The 21929-nt window shown below is 38.5% G+C and overlaps 1 protein-coding gene across 1 annotated transcript in view; it reads left to right on the top strand.

Annotated features, from left to right (window-relative positions):
• The window catches only part of LOC106719904 (inositol 1,4,5-trisphosphate receptor), a 37705-nt gene that overhangs the window by 2252 nt on the left and 13524 nt on the right, over positions 1-21929 (top strand). Inside the window, exons 4-36 of the mRNA XM_045683721.1 lie at positions 964-1083; positions 1456-1573; positions 2103-2215; positions 3370-3600; positions 3736-3848; positions 4137-4277; positions 4623-4707; positions 5261-5421; positions 5684-5849; positions 6145-6294; positions 6933-7077; positions 7461-7617; positions 7825-7924; positions 8028-8206; positions 8552-8707; positions 10949-11146; positions 11649-11755; positions 11855-11878; positions 12278-12357; positions 12832-12945; positions 13169-13323; positions 14015-14062; positions 14998-15157; positions 15460-15601; positions 15707-15831; positions 16377-16508; positions 17043-17180; positions 17650-17853; positions 18258-18373; positions 18670-18805; positions 19207-19372; positions 19999-20147; positions 21201-21321. Of these exons, the coding sequence (XP_045539677.1) occupies positions 964-1083; positions 1456-1573; positions 2103-2215; positions 3370-3600; positions 3736-3848; positions 4137-4277; positions 4623-4707; positions 5261-5421; positions 5684-5849; positions 6145-6294; positions 6933-7077; positions 7461-7617; positions 7825-7924; positions 8028-8206; positions 8552-8707; positions 10949-11146; positions 11649-11755; positions 11855-11878; positions 12278-12357; positions 12832-12945; positions 13169-13323; positions 14015-14062; positions 14998-15157; positions 15460-15601; positions 15707-15831; positions 16377-16508; positions 17043-17180; positions 17650-17853; positions 18258-18373; positions 18670-18805; positions 19207-19372; positions 19999-20147; positions 21201-21321 (4450 nt within the window). The remainder of the gene's footprint in view (positions 1-963; positions 1084-1455; positions 1574-2102; positions 2216-3369; positions 3601-3735; positions 3849-4136; positions 4278-4622; positions 4708-5260; positions 5422-5683; positions 5850-6144; positions 6295-6932; positions 7078-7460; positions 7618-7824; positions 7925-8027; positions 8207-8551; positions 8708-10948; positions 11147-11648; positions 11756-11854; positions 11879-12277; positions 12358-12831; positions 12946-13168; positions 13324-14014; positions 14063-14997; positions 15158-15459; positions 15602-15706; positions 15832-16376; positions 16509-17042; positions 17181-17649; positions 17854-18257; positions 18374-18669; positions 18806-19206; positions 19373-19998; positions 20148-21200; positions 21322-21929) is intronic.

Raw genomic sequence — 21929 nt, 5'->3', positions numbered from 1 at the left:
AATGTTCTATCATCTATTATTCACGTTGCACAATATTTTTATTTAACTCACCTGAAATATCTTTAAATATAGAGAATAGAAAAATGTTCGGTCGAGATGTAACAGTTCATCTTAGTAACTAATGGCTTCATTATAAAGATAATGTTCCATTTCTGTCGTTCAGTGTGATGCATTACTGTTGTTATAATTATTTATTCAAGTTCCATTTTGTACAAATGCTCACAATAATCAGGTAAATATTAAAGAATTCTTTTTTTAATGATTTCCTTTTTAATAAAATACTGCATACTTGTGTACTGTTACATTTAAAATTTCAAGAAAATTTTAGGTTTCGTTAGTGATCAGCTTGACCATAAAAAACTTAATGTCTCGAATACATTTTTAGCTTAAACATACGTCAACCATTTTATACCGTAATACAAGCGCCCGCGCCGGGCAAATCTTCGACAAATCATGGTTATTGAATCATTATTTTACTAGACTTGCGAAATGCGATCTTTAACAATAAATAATGAAGTACTTATACCGAAAGTATTGTAGTGGTACATATTTATGGTGAAACATGTAACCACGTTGACGTCAATAAAATCAATCAGGCGGTCAAAGGGTTAAAACATGTGTTTAACCACGGTGTCTTAACAGAATTTTTGGAGTAATACAGTAGTAGATGTCTTATCTAATCAAGTATTTCCAAACCGCTACGACTTAGGATCTTTCAAGAAGCGAGCATATCACCTTCTCAAAGGCCGGCAACGCATCTGCGATCCCTCTGGTATTGCAGATGTCCACCTTGGTGTTCCAGCAGCTCGTTTTCCCCCTACTCTTAAAAAAAAAGTATACCGCCCCTGGTATATATATAATTTCCTTGTACTTATTTACGCGCCATATTGTGATTCGAATAATATACCAAGAATTCACAAGCACGTTCTTTGCAATTTCATTTGAATTGAGACACGTTTCCAGCATGCCGCTGAAATAGAGAAGAAGCAGAATGATCTGGAGAACAAGAAATTGTTGGGAACTGTCGTGCAGTACGGCAGCGTCATACAGCTACTGCACGTCAAGTCCAACAAATACCTTACTGTATGTATATTACTCTATAACATATACCTGCTATAAAATATAACAGAATCTGATTGTGGTAACATAAATATAGAAAAATAATTTTTATTTAGCAGGATTATATGAATACCTACTATATAACCTGCCGTAGTTATGCCCAATTTTAAAGGCACCATTTCTTGTAAAATTCTTCAATGTTGATATACGAAGCTTAAGAGTTTTCTAAATTTTATTACGTGATCCAATCTGCATAATTCGTCTGACTAACTTAGTGGAATAAATAAAATTATAAAATTGTATGAACAAATATAAAATAGAGAACTGATTCTCTGAAAAAAGAGATAAAAAGACGAGACGAGAAGAGAGAATTTAATAACTAAGATTGTATTGTAGGTGAACAAGAGATTGCCCGCGTTGCTAGAGAAGAATGCGATGCGGGTACATCTAGACGCAAATGGAAATGAGGGCTCGTGGTTTTATGTAATGCCTTTTTATAAACTGCGCTCGACTGGTGAGTATTGCCATATAAAATATTAAGGTCGGTTCACACTGACAACAGGAAGTGTGTCCGTTAGTCTTTATGTAATGACACCTTTACTTATTTCCTGTGGTCACATCTACTGGTATTACTACAATAAAATCTTGATTCCTAAATCAAAGAACTAATTTTGTCGCTTTTAGTATCGTTAGTGATTAGATTTTAAAGGTGTTTAGGACAATTATAAAAAGGTTACCTTTGCAATCTCAGTATCCGCTGATTTGGTTACTTATCTTAATAGTTTAGATTCATGGTCTGTCTGTCCGCAAATCCGCGTTTCTTCCGGGTAATCTCCGAAACGACTAAACCTATTTTTAAGGGTCTTTCACAGGAAGGTAGCTTATGTGTGCGGGTATATTAAAGGCTACCTTAATTTACACGTAGTAGCGGTCGAACCCTAGTATAGGTATATAAAAAGAAAGTGTTTGAAAAATTTTTTTGTTAATCATAAAAAAAATGTATAAAATAGTATGCTGGGTAACAATAATATTGTATTGTACAGGGGACAATGTGGTGGTAGGCGATAAAGTGATAATGAACCCGGTAAATGCGGGCCAGCAAGTCCTACACGTGTCGTCCAGCCACGAGCTACCGGACAACGTGGGCTGCATGGAGGTGAACATTAAACCCTCGTTTCCATTAACACATTAGTCGCGCGACTGTCTGAACGTGACTATTACATCAAATAACACACCAGTGAAAATAGTACGCTTTGTTGTCGGGAATATTAGTCGCGCAGGTAGTTCCTTAGTGGAAAAAATATATGAAATATTGTACTATATTTATCCTATCATACTCTATTAGTCTCAATTCCTATTATAATAGGTTGTGGGCTGGAAACATATCTGTATTCTGCTTTATAAATTTTAAATACTTCAATTTTAAGGGTATATAGATCTAAATATAATGAATTATCATCATGATCATCAGCTCAGTATACGTCCCCATTGAGGGGTTCGGAACCTACTCTAAGTTAGGGATGACTAGACCATTCTTCTTTACTTCTTTCGGCCATAGTCAACCACGTTGGCCCAGTGCGGGTTGACTTCACACATATCTTTGAATTTCTTCTTTGTTATGTGCAGGTTGCATCGCCATGTTTTCCTTCATTGTAAGAACGTCAGACATAATGAATTCTATATATACCTATAAAGTATTCTAAATACAATTTGTTTTTTTTTTACTGTATGTAATTCTAGTCTTAAGGGTGATTCTTGAAGTCTTAGAAATCATTTCTTGTAGTTTAAGATGAACTATACAATATTTTCTTTTATATTATTATAATTATTTCTATAATTTATCTTTAGTTGTTATTTATTTTATTTTCTTATTGTGCCTTTATGTTAGCATGACGTACTACTAAAGACAACGTCTCTAACTTGTTGGGAAGTGGAAGTGAAGCAGGTACGATGTATACTATGGGTTCCCACTTCCTAGTAATTCCTCTAATTCCATTTGAAAATAATTGAGATAACAATAGACAGTGACAATTCCCTGTTATAAGCTAGATTTACGTATTGCTAGAACATTCTGAAAGTTTTTGCTACGCCCCTTTCGTTATAAACGACTTACATATTTTTTAGAGTGGTGTGTTAATTTTTTATTTTATGTTTCTCAATCCAGATTGATTAGGTTAAGTTACACGGACTCTAAGATTAGAAACATGAAACATAACGCTAGAATTAACATAAGAGTGTTTTCACTTCAATAAAATGCAAAACACTCTTTTGAATCAGGAAATAGGAAGTCAAGAATTTTCCTATATGTAGGTAAACGTCGTGAATTCTTCAACGTCATGGAAGGTGACCCTTTTCCTGGAGCACAAGGAGAATCAGGAGGAGATCCTTAAGGGTGGGGACGTGGTGCGGCTGTTCCACGCGGAGCAGGAGAAGTTCCTGACGATGGACGAGTACCAAAAGCGGCAGCACGTCTTCTTACGCACCACCGGCAGGTCGAGTGCAACCGCTGCTACTAGTAGCAAGGCGCTCTGGGAGATAGAGGTAAGGAAACTAGAATGATTGTGACTGTATATCTGTCGACGTACTCTTAAACGTCCTTTTCAAAAGGCGAATAAGTGCGCCAGTGGAAAAGAGTTTTATTTTATGAGCAGTTTATAAATCTTCGGTTATTGTTAGGTAGTGCAGCATGACCCATGCCGCGGTGGTGCGGGCCATTGGAACTCAATCTTCCGCTTCAAGCATCTCGCCACAGGACACTACCTCGCCGCCGAAGCCTGTCTCAAAGCGCCGTCAGTATTTACTCCGTTATATTAAGCTGTTCTTCTCTACAGATCTTTTATCGGCCGAAATCAATACTTATTCTCGAAACAATTTTGTTTATTCGCAATATTTTTAACTTTAATCCACTTGATTCACATTTAATTGATTTAAAATTATAAAATACATCAAAAAACCTTGATGTAAAAGGTTGATTTGAACCGTAAAAGACTTGTGTAAAATTCAAAGATTTCCTTCCCTCTGATACATCTCGGTACAGAAATAATGCGTAGCTCAATATATCTGTCCATGTGGTGTAGTGACGCGCCGCTAGAGAGCGGTGAGCCGGCGTACCAGCTGGTGTCAGTACCGCACTCCTCTGAGATCGCCACACTCTTCGAGCTCGACCCCACCACCATGACCCACTCCGACGCCGCCGTGCCACAGAGCAGCTACGTCAGGTATACACTCACTCCGCTCATTAGAACACACTGTATTAACAGTCATTCATTCACCTAATAACACTGCTCGCTCATTCACTCATACATTCAGTTGTGATCCCCTTAATTTACTTCAAACTATTCGTCCGTGACTGCGTCAATGTGGATGCAGAAAAACCTTGATAACTAACCTATGTGTTCTTTCAGACTGTGTTCTACATCTGTACCAAATTTCAACGAGATCCATGCTGCTGTTCTAGAGATACCTTCTAACAAATATTCTTCCATCCATCCCTACATACATCTAAACATATGTATTATATAATACATTTATATATATAGGTACAAAGCACTTTAACTTTTCAGATTACAGCATTTATGCACGCACACATGGGTCCACTCTACATCTATACCGATTGACAAAGAGGAAGAAAAACCTGTTATGTCCAAGGTAACTATGGTTATTACACACCAAAAACTCTCTAATAAACATATTTCTATCCGTCAGGTTACAAAAAATAAAAAAAGCATAATAAAACAAGATTTACGTGAAATGTGTAAACTCCGCCCACTTCTAAAATGTTTCCGCCCCTCCGCTATTAATTATACAGCAAGCGACTGAATTTATTAGTCCAATTTAATTCATATATGATGTAAAACTATTTTGTACACTGTACAATCGCAGTTATGACGTCATTTATCTGCAAGATCTTTTTATAATTGTAAAGGCTTGAAGTGGAAGCAATTCCGCGTTTCGTCTGATGAGTGTGGTGTCGGAGGCCTAATTTTAGTCCTCTTTCCTTTCCCACTCTTTTATTATTAGGAAAGGATGGGAAGGAGAAATATCCTCTTTCTGTGCGTCCCCTTCTCCGTTGATTAAAGGTAGGCAACGCATCTGCATTTGCGGATGTCTATGGGCAATGGTCGCCTCGCTATTTCGGCGAATCCAGGTGGCCGTTTGCTCGTTTGCCACTTTTTGATATAAAAAAAATTATCTTTTCCAGGTCGGATGTTCAATAGTAAAGGAAGACAAAGAAGCATTCGCCTTGATATCGGTATCTCCCAGCGAAGTGAGAGATTTAGACTTCGCGAACGACGCGTGCAAAGTGCTGTCGGCCTTGTCGACCAAACTTCACCACGGCAATATAGAGCATAATGAGATGAAGTAAGGACTATATTCCTTTGTATGTAGAATCAAATAAAAATCTTGGTTATTTACTATAAATCTGTTATTGTAAAGCGGTTTGTCACAAAATTTAGATTTAAACTATATTCCGACTAGGATATAACACCAACCAGTCCTTAATGGACTGGTTGGTTTTATATCTATTCTTATTTTAATTCTAATTTCGACAAAAAAAAAACTTATCTGTCTCGAAGGACCAAAAATAATTCACTATATGACCATATTATATTTTCTTTCGCAGAGCCCTAACCTGTCTGTTACAAGATATCGTATACTTCATAGCTGGCTTCGAGAACGAACCCAACAAGTCCAAGGCCCTGGACCTGGTGGTGGAGAACCCCAACAGGGACAGACAGAAGCTGCTGCGAGAACAGTACATACTGCGGCAGCTATTTAAGATACTACAGGTATAATATCATTCATAAATCTGCAACGCTAATAATGCTGATATACTTATAAAAACCAGGTGAAACTACTATTACAAAGAGTTTTAACTAGATGGCGCTGTTCTTCATTTTCAAAACAAAAATAGATTTAAGTTTAATTAGGTGGCGCTGATCTTAATTTTCAAAAAAATGTTTTTCTAAATCGTTATTGAAATTCTTTTAACGAATTTTTTTGTTAATTTTATTTTCAGTTAAGTTGTTATAATTTATGATTTTATCTTTATGAATTAATTTACCATTGTTGAAATGTTATCAGGGTCCGTTCCAAGAGACGAGCGAGGGTGGGGGTGAGCCGTTCCTGAAGATCGAGGAGCTGTACGACCCTCGCTACGCACCCTACAAGTGTATCTTCCGCCTCTGCTACCGCATCCTGCGCCTCAGCCAGCAGGACTACAGGAAGAACCAGGCGAGTTGCCACCAGCTGACCATCTGATCTCTACTCCCATGGCACTTGGTGGAATAATACGTATACAATGACACTTGACGTCTATCAACCATCACTCTGACCGACAACTGAGTCGATAAAGAAAATTCAATAATGTTTTATTAAGAGTTTAGTTTTTGTGGGTAAAGAAAAATTTCTGTGGAGGTAACTTAGAACAAGGAGACGACTATAGGATACCTTTTATTTCGTTCCCGTGGGTCCTGACATAAAAAGTTTTTTTTTTTAATATTCCGCGCGGACGGAGTCGCGGATAAAGCTAGTCATCATCTTGACCTTGTCCCACCAACGTCGATGTACCAAGTTTCCGTCCTCCAAATCAATATGTCTGCCGTCATCTCCATTGTCACCCCCTTCTTGATTATGTCAATTTCACGCAATCCATACATCTCTTTCTAGGTCTACCTCTACCTGTGTACACCTCCACACTCATAAACGTTCTCATTGTCACATGCGATTCTTCCCTCCTTATAAAATGACCATACCACGCTAACTTTTTACTTCTCAATTTTTCTACTACCGGTGTTACTTTCAAACTCCGAGTTTCAGAAACCCTTAATACCCTTAAAGCTATTATGTTTATATATTACTTATTTTTGTAGGAATACATAGCAAAGCACTTCGGCTTCATGCAGAAGCAGATTGGCTATGACATCCTTGCAGAGGACACAATCACCGCGCTGCTACACAACAACCGCAAGCTGCTGGAGAAGCACATCACCGCATCTGAGATTGAAACATTCGTTGGTACGTACCACTTACATTAGAGATACGCGGTGATAACGCGTTGTCTACGCGTCGTTGACGGATTAATACCGTTGGTCGACAAATAAGAGAATTAAATTATGGCAGAATAAATAGTACATTCAAATTACTAGGATTTATATTTCCATAGTTAATATATTTTCCTTTCTCATCTTATATATATAAAAGAAAGTCGTGTTAGTTACACTATTTATAACTCAAGAACGGCTGAATCGATTTGACTGATAATTGGTGGGCAGGTAGCTTAGAACCAGGAAACGGACATAGGATAATTTTTACCCCGTTTTCTATTTTTTATTCCGCGCGGACGGAGTCGCGGGTAAAAGCTAGTTAAATATAATTTATTTATTTTTACTATGTTACAGGTCTCGTACGTAAGAACATGAAGACATGGCAATCAAGATTTCTGGATTATCTGAGTGATTTGTGCATTTCCAACAAGAAGGCAATCGCGGTGACGCAGGAGTTGATATGCAAGAGTGTCCTCTGCGCTAATAATGCTGATATACTTATAGAAACCAGGTTAAACTATGTTTACAAAGAGTTTAAACTAGATGGCGCTGTTCTTCATTTGCAAAACAAAAATAGATTTAAGTTCAACTAGATGGCGCTGATCTCAATTTAAAAAATGTGTTTTTTGAAATCGTTGTTGAAATTCTTTATACGAATTTTTTTTGTTAATTTTATTTTCAGTAATCTTGTTATAATTTATGTGTTTTTTTTTAATAGATTGGTTTCTACAAAATACGAACGTTCATCGGAAGTTGAGGAGACGGAGAACAAATACACAGTCGAAGATGAAGTCATGTTGTTATGGAACAATAAGAAAGTTAGTAAATTATACTTTTACTTATAAAACAAATTCAGAATAAAATTTTATACTTTTTAGGTTAATATTTTTCAAAATAAAAACCTATGAGCTCCTCTTGCAGTGTTCCCGCTTATTGTCTGAGCTGGCGACGGAGGCGCGCTTGGAGCCGCGCAGTGAAGCAGCAGCCATCCTCGACTACTACCGCCATCAGCTCGACCTCTTCTCCAACATGTGTCTCAACAGACAATACCTGGCCCTCAATAGCCTCTCTCCACAGCTGCACATAGATCTTATACTCAAGTACGTTTATACATATAACAGTGGGTTTCTGAGAACGAATTTTTTGACAAAAAATCCGTTTCAAACGGAAACTTTGGTCTCAGAAACCCACTATAAGAAAGTCAGTATGTGTTAACACTTTCCGTGCTGTTACTACTTTCACGATGTATTCTTAAATGCCGTATACATTTTACGGGATCGGGTAAGGCTAGTTAGTCGAGTTGCCATTTCACTCCATTACAAATCATCACAAAAATAGGACTAAAATTAAAAAGGCGTAAAAAATTATATAAGTAGTGGCTGTTTATGAAAGTAAGAAGTGTGACATTTAATAAATAAATATTTAAAATGTTGTGCCTTTTCCAGATGCATGTCGAACGCGTCTCTCTCCCAGGAGTTGCGCGCGTCTTTCTGCCGGCTGATGCTGCACCTGCACGTGGACCGCGACCCACAGGAGCCAGTCACCCCCGTCAAATACGCGCGTCTCTGGAGTGACGTCAGCGACACCATACATGTGCACGAGTTAGTATATACGCACACTTACTGTCTCACAGAGGGAGAGAGAGAGGCGTTCACTAACCACGCCCAGTTACTATCTTTTAGAGAGAGAGATAGTCGTTCACTAACCACGCCCAGTTACTATCTTTTAGAGAGAGAGATTTTCGTTCACTAACCACGCCCAGTTACTATCTTTTAGAGAGAGAGATAGTCGTTCACTAACCACACCCAGTTACTATCTTTTAAAGAGAGAGATAGTCGTTCACTAACCACGCCCAGTTACTATCTTTTAGAGAGAGAGATAGTCGTTCACTAACCACACCCAGTTACTATCTTTTAAAGAGAGAGATAGTCGTTCACTAACCACGCCCAGTTACTATCTTTTAGAGAGAGAGATAGTCGTTCACTAACCACGCCCAGTTACTATCTTTTAGAGAGAGAGAGATAGTCGTTCACTAATCACGCCCAGTTACTATCTGTTAGAGAGAGAGATAGTCGTTCACTAACCATGCCCAGTTACTATCTTTTAGAGAGAGAGAGATAGTCGTTCACTAATCACGCCCAGTTACTATCTGTCAGAGAGAGATAGTCGTACACTAACCATGCCCAGTTACTATCTGTCAGAGATGGTCGTTCATTAACCTCGCCCAATTACTATCTGTCAGAGAGAGATAGTCGTTCACTAACCATGCCCAGTTACTATCTGTCAGAGATGGTCGTTCATTAACCTCGCCCAATTACTATCTGTCAGAGAGAGATAGTCGTACACTAACCATGCTCAGTTACTATCTGTCAGAGATGGTCGTTCATTAACCTCGCCCAATTACTATCTGTCAGAGAGAGATAGTCGTACACTAACCATGCCCAGTTACTATCTGTCAGAGATGGTCGTTCATTAACCTCGCCCAATTACTATCTGTCAGAGAGAGATAGTCGTACACTAACCATGCCCAGTTACTATCTGTCAGAGATGGTCGTTCATTAACCTCGCCCAATTACTATCTGTCAGAGAGAGATAGTCGTTCACTAACCATGCCCAGTTACTATCTGTCAGAGATGGTCGTTCATTAACCTCACCCAATTACTATCTGTCAGAGAGAGATAGTCGTACACTAACCATGCTCAGTTACTATCTGTCAGAGATGGTCGTTCATTAACCTCGCCCAATTACTATCTGTCAGAGAGAGATAGTCGTACACTAACCATGCCCAGTTACTATCTGTCAGAGATGGTCGTTCATTAACCTCGCCCAATTACTATCTGTCAGAGAGAGATAGTCGTACACTAACCATGCCCAGTTACTATCTGTCAGAGATGGTCGTTCATTAACCTCGCCCAATTACTATCTGTCAGAGAGAGATAGTCGTACACTAACCATGCCCAGTTACTATCTGTCAGAGATGGTCGTTCATTAACCTCGCCCAATTACTATCTGTCAGAGAGAGATAGTCGTTCACTAACCATGCCCAGTTACTATCTGTCAGAGATGGTCGTTCATTAACCTCGCCCAATTACTATCTGTCAGAGAGAGATAGTCGTACACTAACCATGCTCAGTTACTATCTGTCAGAGATGGTCGTTCATTAACCTCGCCCAATTACTATCTGTCAGAGAGAGATAGTCGTACACTAACCATGCCCAGTTACTATCTGTCAGAGATGGTCGTTCATTAACCTCGCCCAATTACTATCTGTCAGAGAGAGATAGTCGTACACTAACCATGCCCAGTTACTATCTGTCAGAGATGGTCGTTCATTAACCTCGCCCAATTACTATCTGTCAGAGAGAGATAGTCGTACACTAACCATGCCCAGTTACTATCTGTCAGAGATGGTCGTTCATTAACCTCGCCCAATTACTATCTGTCAGAGAGAGATAGTCGTACACTAACCATGCTCAGTTACTGTGTTAGAAAGAGAAGAAATAGTCGCTCAATAACAAAGTACTCTTTCTCTGTACGTCCTTTCTATCAATTTAAGAAAGGCAACGCACAGCTTGTTGGAGATATCCATGTTCAGTGGTCGCTTCGCTATTTTAGCGAAATCAGATGTCCGATTGCTCGCTGATTGCTGAAAGCTGATTTAATTATTAGTCATGATAGTTTGGCGGCTTTAGACTTCTTGCAAATCACTGCGCAGAACACTGCGTAGTGAGGGGTTAACTGCGCAGCGTGACCTTGAGCCGCAATATTGTTTGAAAAGAACTGTACGTGAAATACGTACTCAAAAAGTATAAAACAACCTTTTGGAATCTGCCTGTCTCCAGTTACCAGTGCGTGAAGGGTGGAGCTGACGCGACACGAGAGAAGGTGAAAGCCCAGTTCGCGTCCACCATCCGCTTCGTGGAGAACTATCTCTGCCGCGTCGTCACCAGCACCTGGTACTTCAGCGACCACGACCAGAACAAACTCACCTTCGAAGTCGTCAAACTGGCGAGAGAACTAATATATTTCGGATTTTATAGGTAAGCTAAGACTTTATTTTAATTTTTTTTTTATTGAAAAAACTTGTTTTCGTCTAAATTTTTCTTAAAGTACAGATAAATAATAATCGAAATATATTTTTTGTGCTTTATTCAGTGACTAGCTGTCGCCCGCGACTCCGTCTGCGCGGAATTAAAAAAAAACATTTTATTAGTAACCTATGTGTTCTTCCAGACTATGATCTGTGTCAAAATTCAGCTAGATCCATGCAGTCGTTATGGAAATATCTTGTAATATCCATCCATCCAAACATTCGCATCTATATATATCTATATATATAAAAGAAAGTCGTGTTAGTTACACTATTTATAACTCAAGAACGGCTGAATCGATTTGACTGAAAATTGGTGGGCAGGTAGCTTAGGACCAGGAAACGGACATAGGATAATTTTAACCCCGTTTTCTATTTTTTATTCCGCGCGGATGGAGTCGCGGGTAAAAGCTAGTTTATAACATTAGTAAGATTTAAATTTTTTGCAATAGCTTCAGCGATTTACTTCGTTTAACGAAGACATTACTCAGTATACTAGACTGTGTGACCGCCATGGACCTGCTGAATGAGACGAGTCCACTCGCAGGAGAAGTCGAATGTAAGTACACTATTTATTTATCCTACTGTAATATATTAGTGTGAGTTTACATTGTTGAAATACCTTTACAAAAACTTTGACATACATATTTACAAGCAGCTCAAGAATTGGAATTAAAGAAGCGTAAGTTTATACGAATTCAAAAACACGTTATATGAAAATTTGTTTATTTTTTATACATACAATTACCCGCGATTTCGTTCGCGAGAAATTAAAAAAAAACTCTATAAGTAGCCTATATGTTCTTCCAGAATATGTTTTGCATTTATACCAAATTTCATCAAGATCCGTTGTGTCGTTCCGGAGATACATTCAATAAAACATTTATCCATCCATTTAAACTTTTGCATTTGTAATATTAGTAAGTAAGATGTCACTCGGAGATAGTGTAGTTTCCCAATAGTGAAAAAAAAATTCAAATCGGTTCAGTAGTTTCGAAGCCTACTCAATACAAAAAAACAATCAAATCTTTTCTTTTTAAATAAAGTGTTATCAATTAGTATTTCTTATCTGTATTATTAGCTGAGGGCGGTGTACTCCGCAGTATAGGCGACATGGGCGCGGTGATGACGTCCATCACTTTAGGCTCAGTAGCGCGCAACGTAAGTACACAGTATCTCATTAGTAGACCAGCTGGTGGTGTGCTGGTCATCTTGTACCCTGAGCCCTTTGAAAGTCCTGCTGTTCACCAGGTGCCCGGTCCTCAGCACGAGCCCCGTCCATTTACCATGCAGTGGTCGACTTTCGAAGACCTCTCCTCAACGGTATTGTCACTAAGTATTGCTTTGCATTTTACTAACAATATGTGTTATTTGTATTACTATTTGGATGTTTCCCGTTGGGTCGTTCGAATCAATATAATCGATCGACCCAATGGGAAAAATGTGCTTGCGTTATTAATGTTTGCCCTATTGATTTGGGGAGTGATTTTTCAGATTGTGAGTTTGACAGATGATAAGCGAAGATAGTTTGACATTTATTTGGGATATTTGATGTTTTTTTCATGCAAGTGAACTCGCCAGACGAGTTGTTGTTACTTAATGTACTAGCTGTACAACTGTACATACATTGTACAGGTTGTGGGCAGTGGGAACGGCGGCGGTGTACAGGGCAGTCCGTCCGCACTCGCGTTGGCTCGCAAACATCCGCTGGTCATGGAGACCAAGCTCAAGATTATTGAAATATTACAAGTCAGTTAATCATTTTGTTATCGTACACAGTTTCATTAAATCTACACTAAGTGTCAAACTTTAAATGTGGATTTACAGAAATTCTTTTAACATTACAATAGCTTGTGCTCACTGTCAATGTCAAAATATTACACAAGTTGTTGAACTATAGTTTTTCTCACCGGGTCAAAGAACTTTGTGAGACTCTTAAATAAACAATAAACAAAAAATGATGCTCGCCCAGTTCATACTGGACGTGCGACTGGACTACCGCATCAGCTGTCTGCTGTCCATCTTCAAGAAGGAGTTCGAGCAGTCAACAGAGAGACAGGCAGAGAGCTTGGCCCGAGCTGACGTGGAAGCAATAGGTCTTCAGGCTGAAGGCATATTTAGTTGTCGGTGAGTAGTCTTAGATATTTCTAATGAACTGTTGAAAAATTTTGATTTTTCAATTTAATTTTTATCTGTGGGATAAATATTTAAGGATGTTCTATGAGACAATACATTAATAAATATATAATACATTTTCTTTAAAAAATTACTTGTGACTAAAGCATGGTATATATAAATAAATTAGCTGTCGCCCGCGACTCCGTCCGCGCGTAGTTAAAAAAAACTAAATGGGGGGGGGGTATGAAAAATAGATGTTGGCCGATTCTCAGACCTACTCAATATGCTCACAAAATTTCAGTTTCTTGAAATATAGTAGAAATGTAATAGTTTTGATTTAAATCTAAAAAGTAGACATATCTATAAATGTTATATCTAGATCTATTATTTCACTATATCTAATATATTTATATGCTATAAAGTAGTATGAAATTAATTTATTATAGATATTTTTCCAAATTAGATTTTACAAAATATATATACAATTCATAATGCACAGTCTAATTTTGACTAGACCAGTTAGGATAGAATATAAATATTTATAAACACTTTTAAATTAATAAAAATTTAACGAACGTTTAGGTATATTCCATATTTTTCTGAGCCTAACACTGATCTTCGACAAAGTTGTTGGTGGACTAACTGGGCGCTTGGTGGCGGTACTATATCTACCATTCTGAACTATATCTTATATTTCCAGAGCCATACAGACTGTGCCTGACAACTGCCTACCAAAAAATGTAGATTTGTTAGTAAGATGAAAATATACAATGCATGACCCGAGTGCCTAGCTAGTGGTAACAGCATGGGCCCACGCAGTTAACTTCCTATACTAATCAGCTTTATCCTAACAGAACCTAACAAAAGTATTGCTCAAATACATGTCTTAAATGTTAGAATTTAATACTATAAAATTAGGTTTTCATTGCAGTAATACATGTATTGACACATGTTGTCATACAATGTCAAAGCATAAGAAACTTACACTCAAGCGGCAAATAGCAGAGTAGGTTTTTATCCGAAATAAAATTGACTTTAATACGAGTAAAACAGAGTTGAATCCTACTTTTCACGCCTTTGATTTCAAGACTTGCAAAGTAAAATTAAACTTATTTCAAACGTATAAAGTTCAATTTTATTTGCACTAAAATGCTCCACTGTTATAACCTTTATATTAAAACTTGTCTCTGCTTTTCAATGAGACTGTGAGGGATGGTTATATGTTTTAATATATGTGTATTGATATTGGAAACGTACAGTTGGAATTTGTGTGTATTTGTTGTCCGTACATGTTTACGTGTGTATACATTGATGCGTGTGCGCATTTGACACTGTGTGCGTGTGTGTTGGAGTTGTAGGCTATGTTAGAATGTCTGCACATCCGTCGTTTTGTTTCACGTCTTGCTTATCGTACCGCTAGTTCACTTTCAGCTTTAAAGTATTTGCTAAAGTAAATAGGTCTGTCTATTTTGTTGAATGACATTTGTATCTTCAAAATTCGTAATTTTTAATAAAACAGAGTAAAATTCCTTATCAATAATTTGATATAAATACTTTTTTTTTGCAAAAATGTCAATTAATAGTGGAGATATCTTGCAATATGAATCACGAAATAGACAGACCGAACAACATCCTCACTGTAATTTGAACTCTATGTAGATAAGAATAAGGTATAAAATACAGGGACGGTTTGGACCTGGACGAGTGCGGAGGCCGCATGGTACTACGCGTGCTGTTGCAGCTCTGCTCTCAGGGCGCGTCCGCGGCGCTGGTGTCGGGCGCGCTGGCTCTCCTCTTCCGACACTTCAGTCAGAGGCAGGAGGTGCTCGCTGCATTCAAACAGGTTTGTGTTTCCAGTTCTCAGCCAACAGATCCTTGTAGAAGTAGCAGCGACGTGTCGTTGTATAAATGTTTTCAGATATTTTGGCGGCTCCGATTTGGAAATAAATATGTGAAAAATTTGTCAACGGATGTATTTGTTGTTTGGTCTAGTGCTAGGATTCTATTATATTAAGATACTAGCTGTTGCACTCGACTCCGTCTGTGTTCTACGTCTTTAACAAATTGCATCGAGATCCGCTTAGAGATACTTTCTAAAAACATCTAAACTTACGTATTTTTAACATAAGTCAGATATCGACTTAGGTACAACTGCTGGTGTCTGACGCGGACGTGGAGTCGTACAAGCAGATCAAGGCGGACCTGGATGTACTGCGGCAGAGCGTCGAGAAGTCCGAGCTGTGGGTGTTCAACAAGGGCCGTGCAGGCGCACTCGACGACCACACAGGTCAGACAATATCACATTTCTAACTCATTTTCCCACATAGTTACTAAGGTTGCATGTTCTAGTAGGATTGAACATCAAATGGGATCTTTACTGGTTTACTTTTAGAGCTGAAAGGCACAGTGGGTCCTGGCGGGGCAGTACTGGAACGGAATGCATCACTGGACAACGTGCTGGACACCTCGCGTGCCACCAAGTACGACCACATGCACGAGTACGAGAAGATCAAAGAGGTATGACTGATGTTTGTAGTCATACATATTGTTGTGTCTGTCTTAATGTTGAGGATGAAACTGATGGCAATATATATTGACTTCTGGGATTACTTTCATTATTTAATTAAAGGAAGTTGATAATTCCAAGCCGTCTTTTTTATTGTTTATAATCGTGTCTAATGTTTTTGTTTATAAATGACTAGCTGCCGCCCGCGACTTTATCCACGCGGTATAAAAAACTTAATTAGTTATGTGTTCTTTCAGATTATATTCTATACTAGCTTTTACCCGCGACTCCGTCCGAATAAAAAAATGCACACAAGATAAAAAAGTTCCTATGTCCGTCTCCTAGTTCTAAGCTATCTCCCCATCAATTTTCAGCTAAGTCAGTTCGACAGATCTTGAGTTATAAATAATATAACTAACACCACTTTCTTTTATCTATATAGATTTATGCCAAATTTCATCAAGATCCGTTTAGCCGTTCCGGAGATACCTTCAAACAAACATCCATCTAAACATTCGCTTTTATAACATTAGTAATATATGTTCGTGTATTGCAGATCCTGCAGCGTATGATAAAGTACTGCACTCAGGGTAACAGCGGGGGAGGGGACACAGGCAAACCTCGCCGCCATGAGCAACGTCTGCTGAGGAACATCGGCGTACACAACATCGTACTCGATCTGCTGCAGGTATACATACTGCTGCACTCACACACCTTTCATCTATACATATAAATAAAAATAAAGTGTCTGTATTCAATATTTCGTATACAGGATAGCAAAAAACCGATCTTTAAAATTTTTGTTTGTCTGTATGTCCTCAAAGCCGTGTTAGTTCTGGGTAATTTCTGGAACAGCTGGACGAATTTTGTCGGGACATTGACAGGAAGGTAGCTGATGCACTCAGCCATATTGTAGGGTATTTTAAATTCTAAAATTAAAATTAATAAATATTATTAAAATAGACTTAGATCTAAGACCACTAGTGATCAATAAGTTTTTCAGTATCCTAACACAAGTAATCAGCAAAGGACTGTTCAGTACGATAGTTAAAGGGGAAAGATAGGAAACTGACTTGTGAGATTACATTTTTAAGACAGATCATCTTTAATTTACTCTCTAGTCACTACAAAGACAGTCAACATAGAGCTGGGGCAAATTACGCTAGCATTACGTAACAGCGCCCCTTATCGAGAAAGTTTTTTTACAAACCTTATTCTCCAGGTGCCTCATGACGAAGATGATGCAGCGATGGACGAGCTGCTGGCACTCGCGCACGAGTTCCTGCAGCGCTTCTGTCACGGCAACCAGCAGAACCAGGCCATCCTACACAAACATCTAGATTTGTTCCTCAACGCTGGGGTAATTACATCTTAGTGCCGCACTTTGCAGACTCTAGATGCAGCATTTACTATTATAACCTATTTCTGATGACGTCATCATGATACAGAGGGCGCTACAGTTAGCGTTGCCAAGCGTCCGGATAAAGCCGGACATAGGTAGGTGCGTGTCCGGCCAAAATAAACGGTCTCTGAGTTGAGAGTGAGTACCTAATAATACTGATACAAAATTCTACATAATAGAGTGTGTCTGACCTTTCTACCTAAATGTCCGGCCAAACTGGCTGGTCTGTCCGGTTAGTTGGTTTGGCGACCTGGCAACCCTAGCTACAATCATATAGTTGAACATTTAATAGTCTCAGTAGTGATAGAGTTTTCTTTCGTCTTTAAAATCTAGCAAGGCACTTATTTGTCTATAATATTTGTTTCCCACATAATATTGTCTTTGGTTACCTAGTTATTACCATGAACTCGTTGTCTATGACCCATAGATACGTGAAGCGCAAACTGTGTGCGCAATATTCGAGGAGAACCCCGCGTTGTGCGCTCACGAGGGCAATGACAAGGTGGCGGCGCATTTCGTGCACTGTATTGAGACTCGCGGCCGTCGTCCCGCTTACTTACACTTCCTGCGCACTATTGTACGTGCTGCTGGACAACACATCCGCCGCAGTCAGGACCTCGTCATGCAGGAGGTTTGTACATACATACATACATACATACATTCAAAAAATATTGGACAAGGCTGGTATTTTTTTTATATTCTAAGGTGACAAGTGAAGCTACCGCTGCTCGTAGACATCCGCAATTGCAGTTTAATCGATGGAAGAGGGGACGCATAGAAAGAGAATATATTCCCTACCTATGTCTTCCCTCTTCCATCAAATTCACTTCATTTTCTTAAAAGAAGAGTGTAGTAAGAGACAGCGGATTAGGCCTCCGGCCTTAGGATATCATCTCGACTGCTGCCGACGCGTTTTAACGGGAACTTAATTAGTTTAAATATTTTTTTTTCTTTATTTTTGTGTTTATATGAGTTTTATCAATAAAATGGTAGTAATTCCAAAAATAAGTATCCACACCTAATATTATCGTGCAGATGGTGAACGCTGGTGAGGATGTGCTCGTGTTCTACAACGACAAGGTGTCCTTCAACTACTTCATACAGATGATGCGTCAGTACAAACAGACAAACGAGATGCCTGAAGCATTAAGGTAAACCCTAGTAAACCTCTCTTTCATTCTACATGACAACAAGAGAGATGACATGTGAGACAGTTATTTAAGTTCGGTATAATTTAATACGCTTTTGGCTTTATTAAAGTTAGGTTCCACTGACAAATACTTATATAGAACATATTTCACAATGTCTTCTTGAGTAATTTTTGAAAAAAATTGTTTCAAAAGAAGTTTTTTGCAGTTGGATCACATATTTTAACGTCTTTTGCCTTATGGTCAATTTGTCCAGCTTTAGTTGGTCTATGTACTACATATGTGTCGTATACGGTCAGGTACCACATCCAGCTGGTGAAGCTGCTGACTTGCTGTACTCTCGGCAAGAATGTGTACACGGAGATCAAGTGTCACAGCTTGCTGCCGCTGGACGACATCGTAGCCACCATCACACACCCTGACTGCATACCAGAGGTCGATACACTTTACTTGTTAAACTACCCTCAGATATAATGACGGTAGTTTGAAATTTTAATACGAAGTGCGAAACTACCGTCATTTTTGTTTCAGATTTTAAATATTACTTTAAAGCATTAACTAAAACATAAATCTGTTTAATATTCACTAACTGACACACTCAGAGTCAATTAAGAGCGTGATAAACTTCAGAGCTTTACTAAGTCTAGATTTCTGTGTTTACTAGTAAGTTTATCCCTCTAACGGTGTGTTTCTGAGATCAAAAACCCCATTTAAACATACTATTATCTTCAAAGATAATGAAAGGCATGACGATTATGTTTTATAAAAAGATCGAAGATCTCGGAAACCAACAATAAGTGTGTCGGGTAGTTAATTTTTTTTCTCGTGTTTTTTAGGTGAAGGAGGCGTACGTGGGCTTCCTGAACCACTGCTACATAGATACGGAGGTGGAGATGAAAGAGATCTACTCCAGTAATTACATGTGGGACCTGTTCGAGAGGTCCTTCCTGCAGGACATGCAGGCTATACTGCACAGCGATGCAACAGCATACGCAGGACCCAGTATGTTATATTTTATTTTTATTTCTCACGTTATGAAATGCTTGTTAAAATAGAAAAATCATTTTTATTGTAATTTTTATTTTTATTTTAACAGATATAGATTTTTGTTTAACACCAACATTAGTATCAAAAGAAAAGAAATAAGTACTACATTATTAATTAAAAAATCCAAGAGTAGAGAGAATAGAGAGCGTTGGTGGCTCAGGGGTTAAGCACTTGACTTGCAATCTGCAGGTCCTGGGTTCGAATTCGGCCATGTACCAATGTGTTTTTCAATTTACAATTAACATATGTACATTTATCCGTCATTCTTACGGTGAAGGTAAACATCGTGATGCTGCACATATCTGAGAAGAAATTCAATGATATGTGTGATGTCAACCCGCACTAGGGTAGATTCAGAGACCCTCAGTGAGGACATATAGTGAGCTGATGAAATCCAAGACGGTAACCATTATAAAATGGCGGATCAGCTTAGAACTAGGAGACGAACATAGGAACTTTTTTATCTTGTGTGCATTTTTTTTATTCCGCGCGGACGGAGTCGCGGCTAAAAGCTAGTTAAAAATAAAATGATATAATTTCTATAGGTCTATTTTGTTACTAAATAGTGAGAAATGTATCAGGTACGTCTACGGACGAGGTGTTCTCACCGCAGAAGTCGTGTGCGAGCAGCACACAGCGGGCGTGGCTGGCGTACGTCACTGATGTGCTCATGCACACCATATGTACCTTCTTCAACTCACCCTTCAGCGACCAGAGCACCACTGTACAGGTATACCTTACAACTACAGGATCGACATACACGGACTACAACGCACAAGGAGACTGTTTGTTCTAAGTTACTTGACTCAATGTATGGATTACTAGATGTCGAATTTAAGAAAATCTTAGTAGCTTATATGTATCCTTCAAGACTATGTTCTATATCCATTTTAACAGTGGTAGACATCAGTAACAACGACATCAGTTGCACGAATAAGCCTCGCTCAGTGAAATACCACGACCTCACAGAAGACACGCGTCAAGTGGAAGTAATTCTAAGTACAGTCTGATGAGTGTGGTGCTGGAGGACTCATTTTAGTCCTCTTTCCCTTCACAATCTTTTATTATAAGGAAAGGATGGGAAGGGGAGGTGGATTTGATGGAGGAGGAGATGCATAGGAAGGTTAAATATTCTCTTTTTGTGCGTCTCTTTCGTCGATTGAGGGTAGGCAACGCATCTGCAATTGCGAATGTCTAAGGGCAGCGGTCGCTTCGCCATTTCGGCGAATTCATGTGGCCGCTTGCTCGTTTGCCACTTTGTAATATAAAAAAAAACCTTCGAACAAACCTAAACATTCACATTTATAATATTAGTAAGATATGGAACAGTATATGAATGTAAAAGTGATTTTTTGTGTGGCTTTTCTTGGATTTAATCTGAAGTAAGTACATTTTTAACGTATAATCGTGATAATCTATAGCTATTCAAATACGAATTTTCTTATCAGTGAATAGTAATATTTTGACAACTGTAACGTTACAGTACGATGCGGATTCATGCACATTTATAATGAAATCGCATTGTAAATTTAGAAACATAATTGTATCTAAAATTATTACTTACTATCTGTAGCCCGCGACTCCGTCCGCGTAGAATTATAAATATACTTATTAAGTAGCCTATGTGTTCTTCCAGACTATGTTCTACATCTGTGCCAAATTTAATCAAGATCCGTTAAACCGTTACGGAGATATCTTGAAACATCCATCCATCCATCCATCCATCTAAACATTCGCATTTATAACATTAGTAAGATTTACCAAGTCTGTATGTATTGTACAGACGCGACAGTCGATCTTCGTGAAGCTGCTGCAGACGACGTTCCGCATCTACCAGTGTCCCTGGCTGACACCGCCGCAGAAACTCAACGTGGAGAAGTGCATACGCACCCTCAGTGAAGTCGGTAAGAGCACATACATACACACATACATACATACATGTACTTGTACTGGTTCTGTCGGCAGTGGAAACCGATGTTTACTAATTACTCTTAAATACATAGATAATATCATCATTATACGTCTCACTGAGGGTCTCAGAGCCTACTCTTAGTTAGTAGTGACTAGGACATAGTCAACACTGGCCAAGTGCGGGTTGACTTCACACATATCATTGAATTTCTTCTCAGATATGTGCAGCATCACGATGTTTTCCTTCATCGTAAGAACGTCAGATAAATGTAAAGTCCTTTTCATGAAAGAAGTCCCCCAGACGCAGCGCTGTACTCGCGTGACGTAACATTGCCATTTATGAGTAAAAAATTTACCTATTTTACATTTAGCTTACGTAATTTATCAAAAAATACTATTTCCTGCATACTGCGATGAAACAATATAAGCTCTTAAATTGTATTAACAAATAAATACACATGGGTAAACAACATAGTAAAAAAGGAGACTAGTCATTTGAAATTATTTAATAATAACACGACACTTACAGTCATAATAACGGTAGTTATTTGGTCTTATTGCATGGGTCTTCCCATGAGTGGGTTGGTAAACATTTTATTTA

The sequence above is a fragment of the Papilio machaon genome, chromosome 23 (assembly GCF_912999745.1).
Source record: "Papilio machaon chromosome 23, ilPapMach1.1, whole genome shotgun sequence".
NCBI classification, from domain to species: domain Eukaryota; kingdom Metazoa; phylum Arthropoda; class Insecta; order Lepidoptera; family Papilionidae; genus Papilio; species Papilio machaon.
This window is presented reverse-complemented; position numbering and strand designations above follow the sequence as displayed.